At 45.2% G+C, this 19544-nt stretch overlaps 1 protein-coding gene across 1 annotated transcript; it reads right to left on the reverse strand.

Moving 5' to 3' along the window:
* Positions 1 to 1714: 1714 nt before the first annotated feature.
* Positions 1715 to 18159, reverse strand: CHRNA6 (cholinergic receptor nicotinic alpha 6 subunit). The gene is made up of 6 exons (XM_054032779.1): positions 18105 to 18159; positions 11658 to 11797; positions 10280 to 10324; positions 8903 to 9012; positions 7817 to 8795; positions 1715 to 2633 (listed from the first exon to the last, which is right to left on the reverse strand). Exons 1-6 carry the CDS (start codon positions 18118 to 18120, stop codon positions 2511 to 2513), a joined length of 1413 nt encoding a protein of 470 aa, XP_053888754.1. The 5' UTR covers positions 18121 to 18159; the 3' UTR covers positions 1715 to 2510.
* Positions 18160 to 19544: the final 1385 nt, after the last annotated feature.

Here is a 19544-nt window from a genome sequence, read left to right on the forward strand (position 1 = left end):
TACCAAGAACTGTGGGGGCCTGTGGGACCCCATTAGTAACACACCTGCTCAATGATGATCCCCCCTTTTAAATTACATTTTGAGATCTGTCAGTTAGCCAGCTTTTAAGCCGTTTAATGTGTCCCATGTTAATTTCAACACATGGCCACCAATTTTGGACAAGTTGCACTTACCGCAACAAAATATTTGCCACCTTTAAACACCAAGCTCACACCTTTCACCTGAGCTAGAATTCAACAAGCTGGCTTGCCAGCTGTGTACGGAGGTGTCCCCGAGGCAGGCGGATCTGCAGTGAGGAAGGGTGTTTGATGGAGAAGTGGAGGTGTAAATCAGGTGGGGTGACACTGAGGGCTGATAAGTGGCTGGATGCCTTAACTATACCGTTCCAGAAATTCTAACCCGATTCCGTAAAATTTGGGTTGAAGAAAGTAGCCTAGTGTATCTGCGGTGTTAGTTTCGGGGCCCTGGCCTCCACTGAAACACACTTTCAACTGCAAATCTTTCCTTAACTGGCTGCTGTTTGTTTGCAAATAATAGTAAATGGCAGAGAGCAGGCACTGCCCATGCACCAATATCAGAATTCAGGCCCCATCTCCCCTTCCTTCCCATCCACAATCCAGTGAATTCAAAAAAAGAATTCAACTCGACAGTATCCCTTCAAGTCCTCATTAAAAAAAACCACAAACATTCCTCAAGAAGACATGCTTCAGAGACTTTATTCAGCAATGGGCTAATGAGATAAACCATGCGTGTTCGAATATCTGCATAGCACTCACTGTACATGATTGAGCGGCATTCAACTGTGTCACAGACAGCCCTGCTTGTATTATTATATTGAAAGAAAATAATTTGCCTGCTATACTCTTCAAATACTGCAATAGGAAAATGATATTCTTTCCAGACCCCTGTTGATTTATGGCATAAATCAAACCCCGCTTCTCACTGATCTATACTCATTTGAAATAAACCATCTTTTAAATAACCCTAGTTCTTAAGTACCTGCTAACTGTGTTATATTGTTTAAAAACAAGTTCTTTTGTTATAAGAAATTGCATCAGTTCAGGAAACTGTGACAATCCGAGCTTTGATCTACATATTGCATGGATCTACCACACCTTTTCACGTGAAAGAGGCAGGCTCTTCCATTGCTTGTGTCTCTAAAAACATCCATTGACTTCAATGGACATTTTGTCTCTCAGTGAGGAATGCAGGCTCGAGTCCTTAGGAACACGTCCAGGCAGAGACCTTGTGGTAAACCAGCAAAAGGTGTAAAAACCCCACATAGGCTGCGGTTTAGCAAAGCACTTAGGCTCAATTTACACACGTGTTTAACTTTATCCACTGTGAATGGTCTAATTGAAGTCAATGGGCCTATCTGCAGTGCAAAAAGTTAAGCCCATGTATCTTTGCAGGACTGAAGAGTGTGCTTATGTCCAGTTGACTGCCATGGAACTTACTCATAAACGTAAAATTAAGCCACGTGATTAACAGCTTCGCTGAATCCGGGCCTTAAGTTGGGTATCCACAATGCAGAAGATGGAGAGCTTTTTCCTGAATTGGGTCCACATTAGCCAGTTTCAGGGGTAGTCAATTATTTTTTGTCACGGTCCAAATTTCTTGGTCAAAGTAGAGTCAAGGTCCAAACTTCAGAGAAAATAATAAAAAATTAACAATAATGATAAGTAAATAAAAAGATTTCAGGGTCCGTTCAAAAGCATCTAGCGAGTCGGATTTGGCTCATGGTCCGCCTATTGACTATTTTGGTTTTTATAGTACTTTTATTCACGTTGATGGCTTCACTGTAAGAATACAACAAAACATCAACTCATCCAGCAGGATTGTCGTAGGTAATCCGAGTGCTGTAGTGAAGTACTAAGTGGATAGAAAGACAGCAAACCAAACACATGCAATGTTTAGGGTGCACTTGGGAGCAGAAGCAAGAGAGCTAGAATACAGTAGGCGGGGGATTTTCCAAGGGCCCAGCGCTGGCCTAAACTCTGCCTTCAATGGAGGCAATGGTAAAATTCCCACTAGCCTAGCTCTGCTTCTGTTGGAGTCAGTGGTTACCATTGCCGTCAATGGGAGCAAAATTAGGCCGAGACTGGGGGCTTTTGAAAATCTCCCCCTAGATAATAAGGAGCAGGAATTGCCACAGAGGTCCCCAAAGGGATCATGGGTGTATGTGCAACGTGCCCAGTCATTGAATGGTGTCATCAGCCAGATGGAGAGACGGCAGCCCGCCATTGAAGTCAGTCAGTGGGCACTCGACGATGATATGTGACAGTCTGAAACTGACCTCAGGATGGAATGCCTTCTCTCTCCCTGTGACTGTTGGAAGGGGAAGCCACACCCTGACCGCTTAGCCAGAGGGAACATCACCTTAACAGCAGCCTTTGCAGATGGACCCTTGGAGGATGGGCCCAGTGTAACAAGAGAAAGTGGAGGGGATGGGTGGAACTCCAAAAAAGTAGGGAATTGGACAAAACAAAAACTAACCAGCATTGCTGGGATTATGTGTCTGCTATTAGTGGCTGCAGAAATAACCCTCCTGTCCCAAACACACAGAGAACGATGAACACCCAAAGGAACACCCTGTCTATCACCATAGCCACGTACTTCCAGTCATCCTCGACCTGCAATGCAGAAAAGAAAGGATACACCACATTAAACATACTATGCATGTGATGGGTGCATTTGATCCCCTGCTAGAAATAATTGTACTGAGTAAGGGGCTTGTGAGCGTCAGGAAGAAGAATATACACGAGCTATGAAATTTACAAAAGTGACGAATGCTTGCCTCAATATTTGGGTGCTCAAAAGGGCCTGATTTCCTGAGGGTGAATGCTCAGCGCTTCAGTGTGCCCAAAGTTGGGCTCTCAAAAGTCACAAATGACTTTGGAAAAATCTTGGACACAACTGTAAACCCTTGGCCAAGTTTGTAGCGTCTCTTTTAAATAGGCACATCCACTGCAAACAACAGAACCATGGTAGATGCTAGCCGTAGCGTCAGATTCTGTCTCAGGTACATCCATGTAAATCCAGGATAAGTGATGAACTGGAGAGCAGAATTCGACTCTAGGACTTCAAGGCAGGGAAAAAATATGGGCTATAAGAATCAATCTCATTAGTTCAGGGTTAGGATAAAAACCAAAAAGCTCTAAAACCTCCCACAAAAGGAAAAAGGAAAAAGGTTGCAACAAATAAGAAAATAGAAGCAATTAGTCAAGCCCTGCTCTCAGTTACATTGTTGGAAATCCAGTGAAGCAAATGGAGTTCATCCTCCAGATTTCTACTGGTGTAACAGAGAATTTGGCCCGACAGCTGATTCAAGAGACAGTTTCCATCTGCGGCCTCATTCACCACTGTGCTATTCTGGTCAAACTCCACCAATTTCAGTCCAAAATGGGGAATCAGACCTGTAACGTATACCAAAGTTCTTAAACGACTGAGCCAAGCATGTGCTCAAGTGGGGCCTAAGTGCTCTCAGGACAATCAATGGAAAACACACCAGACAGGAAGCTATTGCCCTTTAAAACCCTGCATTAAACCAGCTCCAGCTATTAGTAGCAAAACCATCAAATCCAAATTCAAACACGCAGCAGCAGCACTTATATAGAGCCGAAGACTGACACGGTGCGTTTTTCTCTCCGCCCTGTTCTCATGCTGTTTCAGGCCAGCACATCAGCAGGATCTACCGGAACTCACAGGAGAGAGGCTGTTTCTGCAAGATTTCTAGCCCCGTTTTGCTGCCAAGTTCAGAAAGTAAATATAAACCAGAGAGAAGCTGTATCCAAACCAAACTGACCCACCCAGGCCTTCTGAGGCTCCTTTTCACTAGTACTTAGCCCTGGAATATTCATTTTTTTGTGACTAACTCTGAGCTGACATTGTCCCTTTCATGTCTCCTTCCCTTTTCAGCAGCCTTCTCCTTTTTATGGGCAGGGTTGTGGTAGCCGTGTTGCAGAGAGACAAGGCGGGTGAGTGGACCAAGATCCGTTGGTGGGAGAGACAAGCTTCCGAGTTACCCAGAGTTCTTCTTCAGGCCTGGCAAACTAACTCTGAATGTCACTGCTAAATGCAAGGTGGACCAGATGGAACCACTCATGCTAAACAATCTGCTCCACCTGGCATTTAGCTGTGAGGCTGGGAGGTCCTTTCCCAGCCCGGAAGCAGAGCTCAGTATAAGCTCGGAAGCTTGTCTCTCTCACCAACATAAGTTGGCCCGATACACGACATTACCTCACCCACCTCGTTTCTCATTTTTACGACACTTTTGCTCCTTCCAAAGGTTGCTGCTGTGCTCTGTGTGAGTGCAAATACAGCCCCGATTCCTGTAACCCTTTCAAAGTGCTGCTGTCCTTTTGACACCTTCCAGCCTTCTCTCCACGGTGGGCCCCAGCAGCAAGCAGTGTTCTGATGAGTACGAAGGGTTAAGTCAACGCTTGCCCAGGCATTCCCTCCCCCCCGCTTTGAACAGAAGCAAAATGCCCCTGTTTTTCACTTGTAATACGTTTTGAAAGGCTGGAGCCGGTCTCTTGTGATTGATGAAGAGCTGCTGATGCGCAGTTTAAACCGAGAACGCGATTTAAAGTAGAGTTAAGCCGTGCCGCAAGTGCACAAAAAGAGCAGAAGCTGTTAGGGAGTTGTTCGAGGTGTCTAATCTAAGGGGCATGTTCTGGCTGCTTTGTGCAGCTCCCGGGAATCAAAGCTGCTGTCATCTCGGTTTAGCTAAAATGCACCAGTGAACCTGTCTGGGGATTGGTCCTGCTTTGAGCAGGGGGTTGGATTAGATGACCTCCTGAGGTCAGGGCCGGCTCTAGGATTTTTGCCAACCAAAGCAAAAACAATTTTGGCCGCCCCCCGCCCTTATTTAATTACCCCACCCCCGGCCCCACCTCAACTCCGCCCCTTCCCCAAATCCCCAGCCCTGCCTCCTCCCCCCAGGCTCTCAAGCCTAGGAGGGACGGGGAGACGTGGGGCCGTGCCGCGGCCACTCGGAGTCTCCCCCTCCCTCCCAGGTTTGAGAGCCTGGGAGGGAGGGGGACTCCGAGTGGCCGCGGTGCGGGCGCCGCTTCTCCCCCTCCCTCCCAGGCTCTCAAGTCTAGGAAGGAGGGGGAGCAGCGGCGCGCAAAATGGCTGTTTGGCGCGCCGTGGCAGCAGCAGCGGAGGTGAGCTAGGGCGGCTGGGGCACATTTTTAGGGGCGGCATTCTGGTGCCGGCCATGCCGCCCCTAAAAATGTGCCGCCCCAAGCACCAGCTTGTTTTGCTGGTGCCTAGAGCCGGCCCTGCCTGAGGTCCCTTCCAACCCTATGATAGCGGACAAGCACTGGTTACATAGGTTGGTAATGCAATGTTACACCATGCAGGGAAAGACATGCATGCCACACCCTTTCAAAGGGTGGCAGAGCCCCCATCCTAGCATTCACTTCCTCAGGCTCCAGGCAGCCCTCTGGCCTAGTGTGCCAGAATTCCTGGCTGCAGAGTGGCAAACCATGGGCACCCCTCACACCATGGCCCTGCCCCTTAGGGCTGGCAGCAGCTTTCAGAGCTGAGCTGTCTGGGACAGTTCACACCTCTTAGAGCTATCATTTCAGGCTGCCTGCAGACTCAGGCAGGCGTCAGTGACACTAGGTCATATTTCCAGGTTTTTCTTGGCATCCACAAGGGCTAGAACATTTTTTTTTAAATGGCAGCTGGGACTCCGTGCTCATGTGACTCCAGGAGTCTTAGGTATGGCCTGTTGTGCCTTTGTCTTAATCTGGCCCTGCTCAAAAGCCCCTACTCTTCTGGGGAGCCAGCTCCTTCAGAGCCACAATCTGGCCCTCTGCTCACCTTCTCTGCAAACGTTGGTGGCCAGATGGTCAGCTGGTGTAAACCAATGAAGCCGCATTGAGTTCAGCGGAGCTGCCCTGATTGACACCAGCTGAGGATCCGGCCCTTGAGTTCCTAGGATTCTAAACTGCGCCCTCAGAGCATCACGTCCTATGCCAGCTGTCTCGGTTTGGATGAAAGATTCATTATTCTGCACAAGCAAACCCAGGAGCTGAACGCCGAGTCTTGTTTTTAAAAGCCTCTTAATCCCCCCACTCCCAAAACTGCTGGGAATCCCAGGCAGAGGGACGGACGTACCTGAAGCCCAGGCGCCTATCTCAGAAAGGGGAGGGGCTTAACACTCACCCCTCAGCTTGGCCTCTGGTGGGGAGCTACCTACCGTGATGGCTTCTGTGAATCCCATTCCAGTCTAAGGCACCTACTTCTCCCCATTCGTTGCATAGGGAGTTTAGGCACATAACCCAGGCTTTGTGAACCCCAGTGATTTTCTAAAGGCCTAAACGTGACGCTCAGCATCACGACACCTACGTTTCTTTGTGCCTCGAACCCTAAGGTCTGGTCTATACTACCCGCCTGAATCGGCGGGTAGAAATCGACCTCTCGGGGATCGATTTATCGCGTCCCGTTGGGACGCGACAATCGATCCCCGAATCGGCGCTCTAACTCCACCAGCGGAGGTGGTAGTAAGCGCCCGCCGACAAAAAGCGGCAGAAGTCGATTTTGCCGCCGTCCTCACAACGGGGTAAGTCGGCTGCAATACATCGAATTCAGCTACGCTATTCATGTAGTTGAATTTGCGTATCTTAAATCGACTCCCCCCTGTAGTGTAGATGTACCCTAAGTGACTTGCCCAAGAGCACACAGGACATCTGTGGCAGAAGTCGGAACTGAATCCAGGTTCTGCACCTTAACTGCACCTTAGCCTTCCTCTCAGCACTTTTTAAGGCTGAGCCTCTTGTGAGCGAGGGGTGTAGAAGGAAGCGTTACAATCCATTATCATCGCTGCCAGAAAGCAGCCTGCAAGGAAGAAAAGCCCCTTGAACTCCCAACGGAGGAGTCCTGAGGCTGCTACACAAGATTACAGTGTCAGTTAAAGCGTGCAAGGAAAGCCATAGCGGAGGGGATAGCTCAGTGGTTTGAGCATTAGCCTGCTAAACCCAGGGTTGTGAGCTCAATCCTTGAGGGGGCCACTTAGGGATCTGGGGCAAAATCGGTACTTGGTCCTGCTAGTGAAGGCAGGGGGCTGGACTTGATGACCTTTCAGGGTCCCTTCCAGCTCTATAAGATAGGTATATCTCTCTCTCCCTATATATAGGCCACAAAATAGTAGACTGAGGTGATATTGCACTGAGATCCTAGGGAAGAAGGAGGGTTTCTACCTATAAATTGGCAGGAAAAGAGATGTTAATAATGGATGTGGGTGGCAAAGTCTAGGATACCTTAAATAAAGAGAACAGGGTTGGACAGTCACAAAGAAACAGAGACTTCTGCAACCACAATTTTCAAACAGCCATTAGTGATTTTGTTTCCTCTGTTTTTGGGAGCCCAACTTGAAACACCTTAAAGGGGCCTCATTTTCAGAAAGTGGCCAGCACCCACCCTCTGAAAATCAGGCCCCTTTTAAGGCGTCTCAAGTTGGGCCCCCAAAAATGGAGGCTACCAAAAATCACTAGCCACCGAGGAAAATGTAGGCCTGTGAAACGATATAAAACGCTGGTAAGAGACTACATGGGAAATCTGAACCTATGTACATGGGTGGGCCCAGTCTGGGAGTGAAGTCTATAAACAGAGACAACGGCAGAACCCTGAACACTAAGCAGCATGGGGCTTCATAAACAAACCACTCCAAACAAATCTGGTAGCTTTTTGGAGAATTACAGAACAGCACTATTGACTTCAATGGGACGACTCATGCACGCAACCGCTCCATGCCGGGAGTGGAAGGTTCACCATGCAACCCAGGCAGTGGGAATAACCCTCTTACCTCTTTAGTTTCGTTTTGGCTCTTCATGTTTTCAGCGATGAACTGAACGTTGCTAATTACCTCGCCGACTTCAGCGGAGTACTTGACGTGCTCCATCCCCCATTTCATGGGCTGAGGGCTCAATCTTCTTTTGCCGGTAACAAGTTGGTTCACCTTGTCACAGTGGCAGCATCTCTGCTCCTTGTATAATTTAATGTCTCCGTATTGCTTCATCTTGCTAGATTTATTGGCAAGCCCTTTCTTACTCTTTTTAGAGCTGGCTTCCTTCTGCGGCTCTAGAGGTCTCGTCATCATCAGGACTTTGGGCAGGAGCTTGAGAAAGACGCTTTTTACCCATTTGGGCATGGTGTGTGTGGTTGGAGTCCTGTAATGGATGTTCAGCACAAACACTGTGATGACAATTGATAGGGTCACAAATATCATGGTGAAGAGCAGGTATTCGCCAACCAGTGGAATGACCAGAGAGGTTGACGGGATTGTCTCTGTGATCACCAACAAAAATACAGTCAGAGAAAGTAGCACTGAGATGCAGAGGGTCACCTTCTCACCACAGTCAGACGGAAGGTAAAAGACTAATAGAGTTAGGAATGAAATGAAGAGACAGGGAATGATCAGATTAATGGTGTAAAACATGGGTAGCCTTCGGATATAAAAGGAGTATGTTATATCTGTATAGATCTCTTCACAACAATTATATTTTATATCGTGTTTATAGCCAGAGGCATCAACTATTTCCCATTCATTGTTTTCCCAAAGGTCATTCATATCCACTTTGGATCCAATAATCAGGAGGTCAATTTTGGCTTTGTCATATGTCCAGGAGCCAAATTTCAGTGAACAATTCTGATGGTCAAAGGGAAAAAATGTGATGTCCATAGGACAGGAGCTTTTAAAAATAGCAGGTGGAGTCCAAGTGATCATCCCATCATATTTAAGAAGAGCTTTGGTCTTGCTTTCGACTTGAAAATCCCCAACAGCACTAGAAATACAAATGACACAGCGTAAACAATACGAACAAGGAAGTGAAACAGCGTCTTATATAAAACGGTGACCTTTGAAAGATGGCAAACGTAAAAAGCACTATACTTGTTATACAAGACGATATCAGGTTTCCAAATTTTATCCGCCGGCACCCGAACAAATTCAATTCCACCATATTCCATTGGATCCCATCGCAATTTATAGTCATTCCAAATCTAAAGGAAGGAAAAATAATTATTGTAAGCCTAGTGTTTTCAACTCGTGCGTAAAGATTTGCCTGGAAAAGGTGCGGTGCACCACTAGAAAGCTACGGCTCAGCACTTGGAGAACTTTGAGACACAATGCAACGTCTTAAGTTAATTAACTTAACAGTCCTGCGTCCAGTCCACAAGAGGACTGCTCATGGTTACTCCATCCTCCCTTGCATAGCGCTATGGTTCTAATTACTGGGGATCATTCATGTGGCCTGTCTTCTGGCTTGCTGCTGCTCCATAGCCACCAGCCACGTTAACCTATGTGAGTCTCGTGCGGAGATCCTTCTGCCATGCAGGCAGGTGACACGGGGCCTGCTGTCATTATGATCACAGTCCTGCCTAGAGGCCCAACCAAGGTCAGGGCTGTACATACGCATACAGGACAGTCCTTGTCTTGGAGGATTTACAGTCTATATAGACAAGGCAGACAGACAGACACACACACAAGGGAGAGATAAAAGATGTTTTTACCCTGCTAGGAAAGCATACAAGTGAACGTTACCTCCTGACTCTCTCTTTGGTGGTCACGGCTCTTTTTGTTGGCGCGAAGGGCAAAGCGGCTGCAGGAAGCAACGCAAGCAGTGCAAGTGGGGGTTTACACAGGAAGGAACGGGTGTGCTGTTTACCTGTCTGCACAATATCTCCCTGAATGTTTGGAAAATCGGAGCAAATTTGGTTGCTCTGTTAAGCACCCAAAATTATTGGCTTCCGGATGAATCAGGCATGTAGATTGCTTTTAGGAAATTATTCCTGTCTGTGTGCAGACCTGCATATTTAATTGTCCCTCTTGTGCATAGGCCACGCCCAATGACATGAAATGTAGCAGATGAAATGCACAGTAACACAGTTGGTGGCGAAGAATACACAACAGAAATGTGGGAGAACCCTTTGCATAATTTCAAATATTATGGTACTTAAGTTATGAAACCTTTCAATTGTGCCCTTGGTTAGACTGAGTTCTCTTGAGCTGTGGGCTGGTCTACACTACGAAGTTTGTCGTTAAAATTTCATGCTCCATGCCATGTCATTAAGCTGACCTAAGCCCCAGCGCACACCTTGCGAGGTCGACGAAAGAATTCTGCCAGCAATGCAGCTGCTGCAATGTTTCTAGTGCAGACCTAGCGTGTTTCTATTAGCAAAGAGATGTTTAGTCTTTAGATCGAATTCAGGCCATTCAAAGCCCAGTGCTGATGCAAAACACATACTGATGAGCAGTGCTGACACTTACATGTCGCAGCCACAGGTTGGTTTCCATAATCTGATTGACTTCATCCTAGAGAGACATAAATCAATGGAGACTTTTCAGTCCCACACATCCATTACAGCATCCGGAGACAGTTACCGGCTAGCCCAAGACAGACAGGAACCAAAACACACATAGGTCTTGATCCAGCAAAGTCCTGAAGTACATGCCTAACTTTAAGCACCCGAGTCATCCCATTGTAGTCAGTGGACACAAAGTTACACAGGTGTTTAAGTGCTTTGCTGGTTTAATGTGCTGCGTCTACACAACACAACACACAATGCAATGCTTTGTCAACGTTAAGGAAAACTGCCCCAGTGTAACTACGTCGATGTAGTCATGCCAGTGCAAACCTCGAACGTAAATGCACTCACGCTAGTACTGAATTCAATGGCTGTTGCATTGGGGCCCTAAAGAGAGATTGCAGAGGCTTGGGAACATGCGTTAATTGCAAACAGCTTAGGCCCTGTCTACACTACGGCTACAGTGGCACAAGTACAGAGCTGCCGCTATGCCCGGTAGGAGCAGAGTACAGACGCTCCCTACATGGACAGAAGGGGTTTTTCCCATCAGTGTAGTTAATTCACCTCTCCAAGGGGCAGTTACTAGGATGACAGAAGAATTCCATAGACCTAGCTGTGTCTACACTGCTCAACCTAACTACAGCACTCAGGGTGTGACATTTTACACAGCCCTGAGAGAGGTAACTAGATTGACCTACATTTTAGGTGTAGACCAGGCCTTACTTCGGGTGGGTAATAAAAGTTAAGCATTTGGGGCCAGACTTTAAAGGCCTTTAGGTACCTAAAGATGCAGCTAAGTGCCTAAGAGGATTTTCAAATGCACCTAGGCCCATTGGGAGGCAGGTGCCTAGGCGCTTTTGAAAACCCCACTAGGTGCCCATGTATACCTGTAGGCACCCAAATACCTTTGAAAATCTGCCCCTTAGTTGATAAAATCCAAGAGGCTGGCTTATGATTTTTCAATATCCAAAAATATATATAGCTCCACTTATGTGTCAGTGTGAGTGTGTGTGTGAGAGAAAAAGCAAACAGGAAAACTCCTTTAAACCATCCACAAAAGAGTACAGTTTAATCAGATTCTGCACTTGTACGTCTTGAACCGTTAACTCAAGAAAGTTCTAATCATCTGAGCCTTGAAGATTACAGAACTGCGTCTACACAACATGCAAAGAAAATGGCAAGGTCTGTACACACACGAAACTTGTAAATGGCTATTTGCATGTGCACCCACGCTGATTGCACGTGCAATCGTGTGTGTAAATTATGTGCATGCAATTGTGCTTGTAAACTTCTAAAGTCAGCACCCATGTATCTATTAAGCATTCTGTAATTAATCTTACCACATTTGCAAGCTGTGTAATTGCCACTTCAAAATGTACTGTCACAGGATCAGATACATTTTCCACCGGTCTGATGAAGTGGTTGTAATGGGAGAAAAGTTTTTGAAATAACCGTTCTTCTGGTTCACATGCTGAGCAACCTGCAGTGACAAAAATTAACAGAAAGCAGTTGCTGAAGAGGCGGGAAAGAGGCGAGAGAAAATTTCAGGCCTGATTTTCACTGGGTCCTCAACCCAGCCTCCACTTGTTAATGCAGACATTTGGTGCACTGACACATGAATGCACGGTTTTGATAGAAGAGGGCTCCTTAAGCTAGCATAGCAAGATCCAGTGGCCAGATGCTGAAGCTAGACAAATTCTGAATAGAAGTAAGATGCAACTTATTACCAGAGTGTGTAAATAACCATTGGAACAACTTGCCTAGGGAGGATGTGGTGGATTACCCAATTGTGACATACCAGGGTACAGTCTAGACTAATGAGCAGCTGTGTCACTTCTGGCCTGCAACCTTGGGTGTCTTACAATGCCTTGCTGAAGTAGCTTCCACCTGGGTCGCTCACAAACAGCCTTCCAGCATGCCAACCACACCCTGAGTGTCTGTGTGTAACTGCAGCCTGCCAGCCACACACAGGTTACACTCTGGCTCTCACCAGCCTGGGTTATATTGCAAGGTGACCCCAACACACCTCCAGCCCTCTCCTGGACAATACAAATTATTTAAGGTCTGTTATTTCTTTAAAAGAATAACATGCACACAACTTGCCATCCCAAAAGGAGTTTCCCAGACACTTCAGTTTAAACACATCGGATTAGATAAACCAATAAAACATGTTTATTAACTACAAAGAAAGATTTTAAGTGAGTACAAGTAATGAGGCATAAAAGTCAGAAATGGTTACAAGAAAAATAAAGGCAAAACGCTTACTGGTCTCTGACTTAAACTATATTAAATACAAAGCAAAGTTCTCTCACCATGTGCTTTCAGCAGTCTTACTGAACAAGCTCCTTAGGTCAGGACTGTTTCTCAAGGGGCCACCACATGAAATTAATAGGTAGCAGCTTTAAAACAAACACAAGAAAGTATTTTTTCATGCAACGCACTGTCAACCTCTGGAACTCCTTGCCAGAGGGTGTTGTGACAGCCAATACTATAACGGGGTTCAAAAGGGAGCTAGATAGATTCATGGAAGATAGGTCCATCAATGGCTATTAGCCAGGATAGGTAGGAATGGTGTCCCTAGCCCAGAATTTGCCAGAAGCTGGGATTGGGTGACAGGGCATGGACCACTTGATGATAACCTGTCTGTTCATTCCCTTTGGGGCACCTGCCATTGGCCCCTGTTGGAAGACAGGATATTGGGCTAGACGGACCTTTGGTCTGACCCAATATGGCCGTTCTTATGTTCTCTCAGAATCCAACGAAGGCTTCCTTTGTCACTTCAGGTGCTGTGAAGGGCAGGAGGAGAGAAAGGGGCCCCTTGGGGTGTTTGTCCCTCCTTTGTATAGTTACAGTCCCTCTCTTGAAAAACATTTCTAGCTGGGCACTAGGAGAGAGAGTCTATGTGGAAGGATGTTCCCTGCTGCTTTTTTCCTCACCTGTTTGAGCTTCCTTTGTTTCCCTTCCTGCCTGGTGACTGTTTACTGCTTAAATGCAAATTAAGCAGAACACACATTCCTTTCTTTAGAACAGACTTGTTTGCCAACCTCAGTTTGGAACATGTGTTAATAACAGCACACAGTGGAATCTTACAACCTCATATATAATGTTGCCACTCATTTTATCAGGATGATACTGATCAGCAAGTTATGAGTTTTAAAATGCTACCTTATCAGGTATACTTCTACAAAAATTATTATAATAGTCTGTAGGGTGTGAATGCAGGGGTGCATTCTGTCACACCATCACTTGAAGTCTTTAAAACAATATTGGATGTTTGGTATTATTAAGATTATTATTAGAGCTGGTCGGAGAATGGAATTTCCATTCATTGAGAAATTCTGAAGTTTTGAATGTTTTTTTTTTCCATTCTGAATTGGAACAAAAAGCTGTATTTTCATAATTTCCTGTAGGATGAAATCCCTCCAAAATTTCAGTCCAGAACTAGCAAAAATTTTCAATTTGGAACTACTGAAACATTTTGTTTTGATAAGGGCAAAACATTATAGATTACATTTATTTTACATTAAACAACATTAGAATATTTTAATATGAAGTCAAAACAAAAAGGAATTGAAAAGATAGACAAAATGAAATGTTTCAATATGACTGAAATCAAGAAACTCAAAATAAACTGTTGTGACTTTTTTCCCGTTGAAGATTTTGTCAAAATCTTACAGTGAAAAGTGTGCCTATGAAACTTTTTGATTTTGATGAAACTGCTTTTTCCAACAGAAAAACTATTCCATCTAGAATTGCCAACTTTCTCGAGGATCCTCCGGTGGGCAAGAGCCGGTGTAGCGCTCCCTGCAGCAATGCCCTCCTCCTGGCCAATGGTACGCAGGACTGGATGTGGCCAGGCACAAGGAGGCCTAGCTAAGGTATTCCTGCATCCAGCTGATCCCTGTCCACTGTAACAGCTCCTTGGGGTTGCTGACAACTGATGTAGATCAGATCAGCCTTTAGGCGTCTCTAGTTTGCATTGGAGACTGGTCCAGCACCTGGCTGGTTTCAGAACTGGAAAACCACAAACAGGACTTAAAAGAACCTTTGCTTTCCCAGCCCCCCAAATTTGTATTGAGTCTGCTCAGCCAGAGAGGGGACTTGCAGCCTCAGTGGTTGTACTGCACTTAGGACTAGTGCCTCTGCGCACCACCACAATACCGACAGGAAAGAAAAAGAGTAATGCCCAGGGTTGAATTGCTATGGAAACGAAGGGTGGGGCTGGGGAGCCAGCGCAGGCCTGAGCGCTGACGTTATGTGCTCACAAAGGCCCATCAGGAGGGGGACACTGTGGAAGAAGCCTGCGGGGTGGCCCCACATAGCGTGTATGGCAGCAGCCTAGCCCAGAAATGCCAAAGGCCCATGTGACGCTGGCAGACCAGGTGCCAGCTCATGCTAAGGCACCAGGCCTCACTGAACGCTGACAAACGCGTAGCTGGAAACCAGGCTGGCTCACTATGCGGTAGCATTATCAAAATAGGTATTAGATGTTAAGTTGCTAAGAATGTGTTTAGACTTTATAAAGTGCTTGTAGGATGCTGCCTGTATTAATCTCACCTATAACCTCTATAGCCCGGGGTATAAAGTTACACGGAGCGTTTGCATTGCAAACCTCTGTATTTGGGTCACTCACCAAATAGGAAAAGCAGCATTGATTAAGGTACAGGGCTCGTCCAGCATCCAAGATGGCCCATTGAAGGCAAATGACGTATTGTGAAGCATCAAAGGACAGAGACTTTGTTGATTGCATTGCTAACTCTCTCCAGGAAGAAGACACATATGACTGAATTTCTCTCATCGGTTTTGTACCCTGGAGTGGAGGGGATAAAAATCCCTGAGAAGGAGAAAACCTCTTTTACGCTGTCTGGATTCTGAGGGCAAGGAATCCTAAATAATAAACATAGAGATCCCTATGTCACTTGGCAGGGGTTAACTCTGAAAAGTCATTCAGTGCTGACAAATTACTACAACTCTCTGTCACCTTTTGAAACCATACACCGAAGTCACTTGTGTATCTGTTGCCTGCTTTAAATAACTCATTTCTTTTTCCTAACTAATAAACCTTTAGAGAATTTATTGCAGGATTGGCTACAGGTATTGTCTTTGGTGTGAGATTTAAGGAACCAATTGATCTGGGGTAAGTGCCTGGTCTCTTGGGACTGGAAGCAGCTTGAATATTTTGTGATTTGTGATTTTGTGACCATTTATCACATAGTCCAGCTGGCCTGGGTGGCAAGATAGACACTCCAGTCTAAGAGGACTGTCTTTGACCCATTATAATACCATTGTAATATTTTGGGAGTTCACATTTGTTAGTGGGTTGGTGAAATCTAATTTCACACAGTTAGGGGTGTCTGCTCTGAGCCACTCCAGACAGCGGGGTAAACTGATACAAGGAGGAAAGGTCAGAACCACAACAGGCACCAAGAGCTACTGCTGGTGCGTGAGTGTCTAGAAGCCGTGACTAAGTAAACTCCAAGTGCTACGAACCATTTTGGAAACTGGTGAGTGCACCCCACTGGTAGCAGGTGGAGAGACAATCTCCATCCTTTTCGCTAAAGTCTTGTCTACACATGGGAGATTTACAAATGGAATTCTCATTACTGTTATCACCGGTTCTTCTATACCAATATTAGCACCCACTGGAGTCCAAGCCCTGGAGAGAAAGAACGGTCCAGTGGTTAGGGTACTAACTGGGTGCGGGCTGTGCTTCAGACTTCCTGTGTGACCTGGGCCAAGTCGTTTAGCCTCTCCGTGCCTCAGTTTCTCATCTGTGAAATGGATATAATACCACTTCCCTTCCTCACAGGGGTGTTGTGAGGATAAAAATGTTAAAGAGCATGAGACCCCATTACCATGGAAACAGGGAACATACAAGTACCTAAATTGAATAGATTAGCTCAGCTCCTGCAGTTGGACCTAGTTTTATCCCTGATTTGACTGTACTTCCTGCCAGCAAGTTTAAATAACATGGGGTGAAAACAGGTCACTAGAGCCTTGTCTACACTAGGGCTCCCATCAGCACTGAACAAATCCTAAGAATAGTGGGAACTGCTCTTTAAATCATGGTAAATGTTCCACCTTAGGAGTAGGTAACACGTCCATCTTCAACAGGTCACGCCACAGCCAGAAATGTAAATGAGGTGAACGAGGACAAATATTATATGCACGTCTATCCTAAAGCAGCCCATCGCAAGGCATTCCATTGCTCAGATCTTAAGTAGATCTCATACACTTCATTTATTTATTTATTTCAAGGGTGCATTTATTATCAACCCAATAGATTACATCCATTAAGGCCAGAATTTCACCCACTAGTCCTGCAGCAAGCCCCCTGACTTACTGTTGAACTGAAGCACATCTAAATGAAAGACACCCACACTTCATTTCAAGACTGCATGTGATGGAAAATGTACCTCACTCATTGGCAAGCTGTTCCAAGTCTTAAATAGCCTCATCTAAACATTTGCGTCTTACTTTCAATGAGATCTTTGCTGACTTCAGGCTCCAGGCATGGCTCAAACTGAGCTACGCAGCCTGTCATTGTCAAAGAAGACGTAGCATTTGTAGGCCCACTGTTGCTACGCTTTTAAAATGACATTTCTTCCTCTAGGGTGAAATAAAATCAGCCCAAATTTTATACCAATATTAGAATCTGAAATGTTGGTAAATAGGATTTTTTCTTCCATTTATGGACAGACATTTTTAACATTCTACCTATGACCTTATATTTTGTTATGGCTAATCTGCAAATTCTAGAAAAGATGGTTCAAATAATGATTAGATATTCTTTATGTTTGCATATTTATTGCACCTACTACAAACGAAATGCAATCGCTTTTTCAGCTCTCCTGTCTCTTTGGTCACTGTCCCGTGGAACCCTGCTGGCTGTAGTTTGTAAGTGGGAGAATGAGCTGCTCCTCAAAGACTCTTGGGACAAAATCCAATGTTTCCCCACACTATTTCATTTGCCTCTAAGGAAGAGTGAGCAAAAGCGATACCTGCCAGCCAGAGTGACAGAGATTAAAGAGGAGTGAGGTATGAATGAGACCAAGAAGAGCATGTTTGAAATATTCTGGATAAAGTACAATAGCTATTGTCTTTTTAATGGACCTGGCCCTAGATCTATAAGCTAAAGTAACATTTTGAAACAAGATGCTGTTCGGCAGGTAGGTGTTCCGAGATTCCCCAGTTCCACGGATTTCATTTATTTTCACATTTGTCTCCATGTTAAAACCCATTTTATTTGTACCATATAAAGTGATACGGTAATTCACAATAATGGAGTCCTGGTGACTATGAAGGGTGGGATTTTCCAAAGTTTCTAAGTCACTTGGAAGGACATGTCCCTTTGAAACTCAGTGATGGCATCTGGTCCAAAGTCATGCAAGTGCTTTTGAAAAATGTATCACACAACTGAAACTAAATGAGTATTTAGTGAGAAACATCTAACGTTCATAAATATGAATGCAAAAACATGCACAGAACCCTACACCTTTAGCCCTTGTTAGTTCAGCAGTGGCTTAACACTAAATCACTTTATCCCCTATTTTCCATGATACTTTAGGCATTTTCTCATTGAATCAAACCAGAATGAAATGTTTTAAGAAAACGCATTCTTAAAATTTGGTTTAATAAACAACCACATGTTTAGTGTCCTGGACTTTTACACAAGGTTATTTTAAGTTAAACAATTGGTTAAAACTTTCAATCAAGCTGAATCCAGGAAAATAGGAGCAGGAAAGGGCTAAATCAATTTCTCAGAGACAAGATAAAAAGAAACCTACCTTTAATCAAGGACATGAACGCGTATGCCCACAGCCAGAAGCTGGAATAAAAACATCCGAGACACTTCTCCGAAAGCATTGTCCAAACAGGACTACAACTCCCTTTTGAGAAGAGAGGTTTGGAAAAGCAAAGGAACAGGACACAAGGTGCATGCGACCCTCAGTTCTTGAACGGTCTCGGTGATGTAAAGACGTATTTCAGTTCTGCATTCAAAGCAAAATCTGCAGCCAGAGGATCATTACAAACCGCACACTGTCGCTCTTACTACTACCAGGAGAAGAGAGCTCATGCTGTGTGCAGAAAAGGGAACAAAACTGATTAGTGTCAGGAGAATCGCCACATTTCCAGTCACCCTCCACCCCTGCCAGGGTCTGTGTGACAAGCAAGAGCAGAAGGGGAGCTGTGTTTGTGGGAGGGGGGAGATCACCACCAGCCCTTAGGAAAGCCAGACAGCACTCCCACTAAGTTGACAACAGTTGCCCCAAGCAGCAGCTCTAACTGTTCTTTGGTGTGGCTTCTCCACAGATCCTGCGTGTAAGGCTAGCAGGATATGCAGGTGACCCCCCCTCACTTGTCTAGATGGGGAGCTTTTCTGCAGCGGGAGAAGTGATATTAGCTAGGTTCAATAATCAGAAACCATCTGAACTTTGAGACAGATATTGCATTACATGCTATAACGGCTCATTGTAGCATTATTATTGTACAGTAGAGCCCACAAGGTGTTAGGTGTTTTCCAGACATTTGAGAAAGATGGTCCCTACCCCAGCAGCTCACAGTTCCAATGCCCTGCTCTAGTGTTATATATACAGTGTGGCACATATATCACTAAACCTCTGGTACTGGACTGGATTCACAGAGTATTGAAAACTCATCAATTATTATTATTAATTTGGCAGGCATGCCCAGCAGTCCGAACGGAGAGTAGGGCTCCACTCCAGCATACATTGTATTTATACGGAGTAAGAGACAGCCCTTTGCCCCAGCCCTGCAATGACAGACACACGTATGACTTTATGCTCAGTGCGTAATGCCATTGACTTCCCCCACCCACAGCATATTAAGCACGTGTGTCTTTGCAGGATGAAGGTTTACGGAGACAGGCCAGGTAAAAGGCTGGAGAAAAAATCACCTTATTTTACAAATGGGGAACAGAAGCCCCAAATGTGGTTAAAGAGATCTCTGCATAATAACTTCCTAACTAGATGGTTGCTCTAAAAAATAATCCCTGTTGTGTGAGATCAATCCAGTATAAACGACTGGCTGAAACAAATACTATTAATTTCCAGTCAGTTATTTTTTTGTTTGTTTACACACGTGACATGCACTGATGACAGAAACAGAAGAAAATGCCTTTGTAGTACAGAAGCAAATGCTATAGTTAAGGGTGAGAAAGTATTTCTGTTCTAACTACCTCTTTTCAGTTGCTTATAAATAGACAG

This window comes from Malaclemys terrapin, chromosome 6, assembly GCF_027887155.1.
Source record: "Malaclemys terrapin pileata isolate rMalTer1 chromosome 6, rMalTer1.hap1, whole genome shotgun sequence".
NCBI classification, from domain to species: Eukaryota; Metazoa; Chordata; order Testudines; family Emydidae; genus Malaclemys; species Malaclemys terrapin.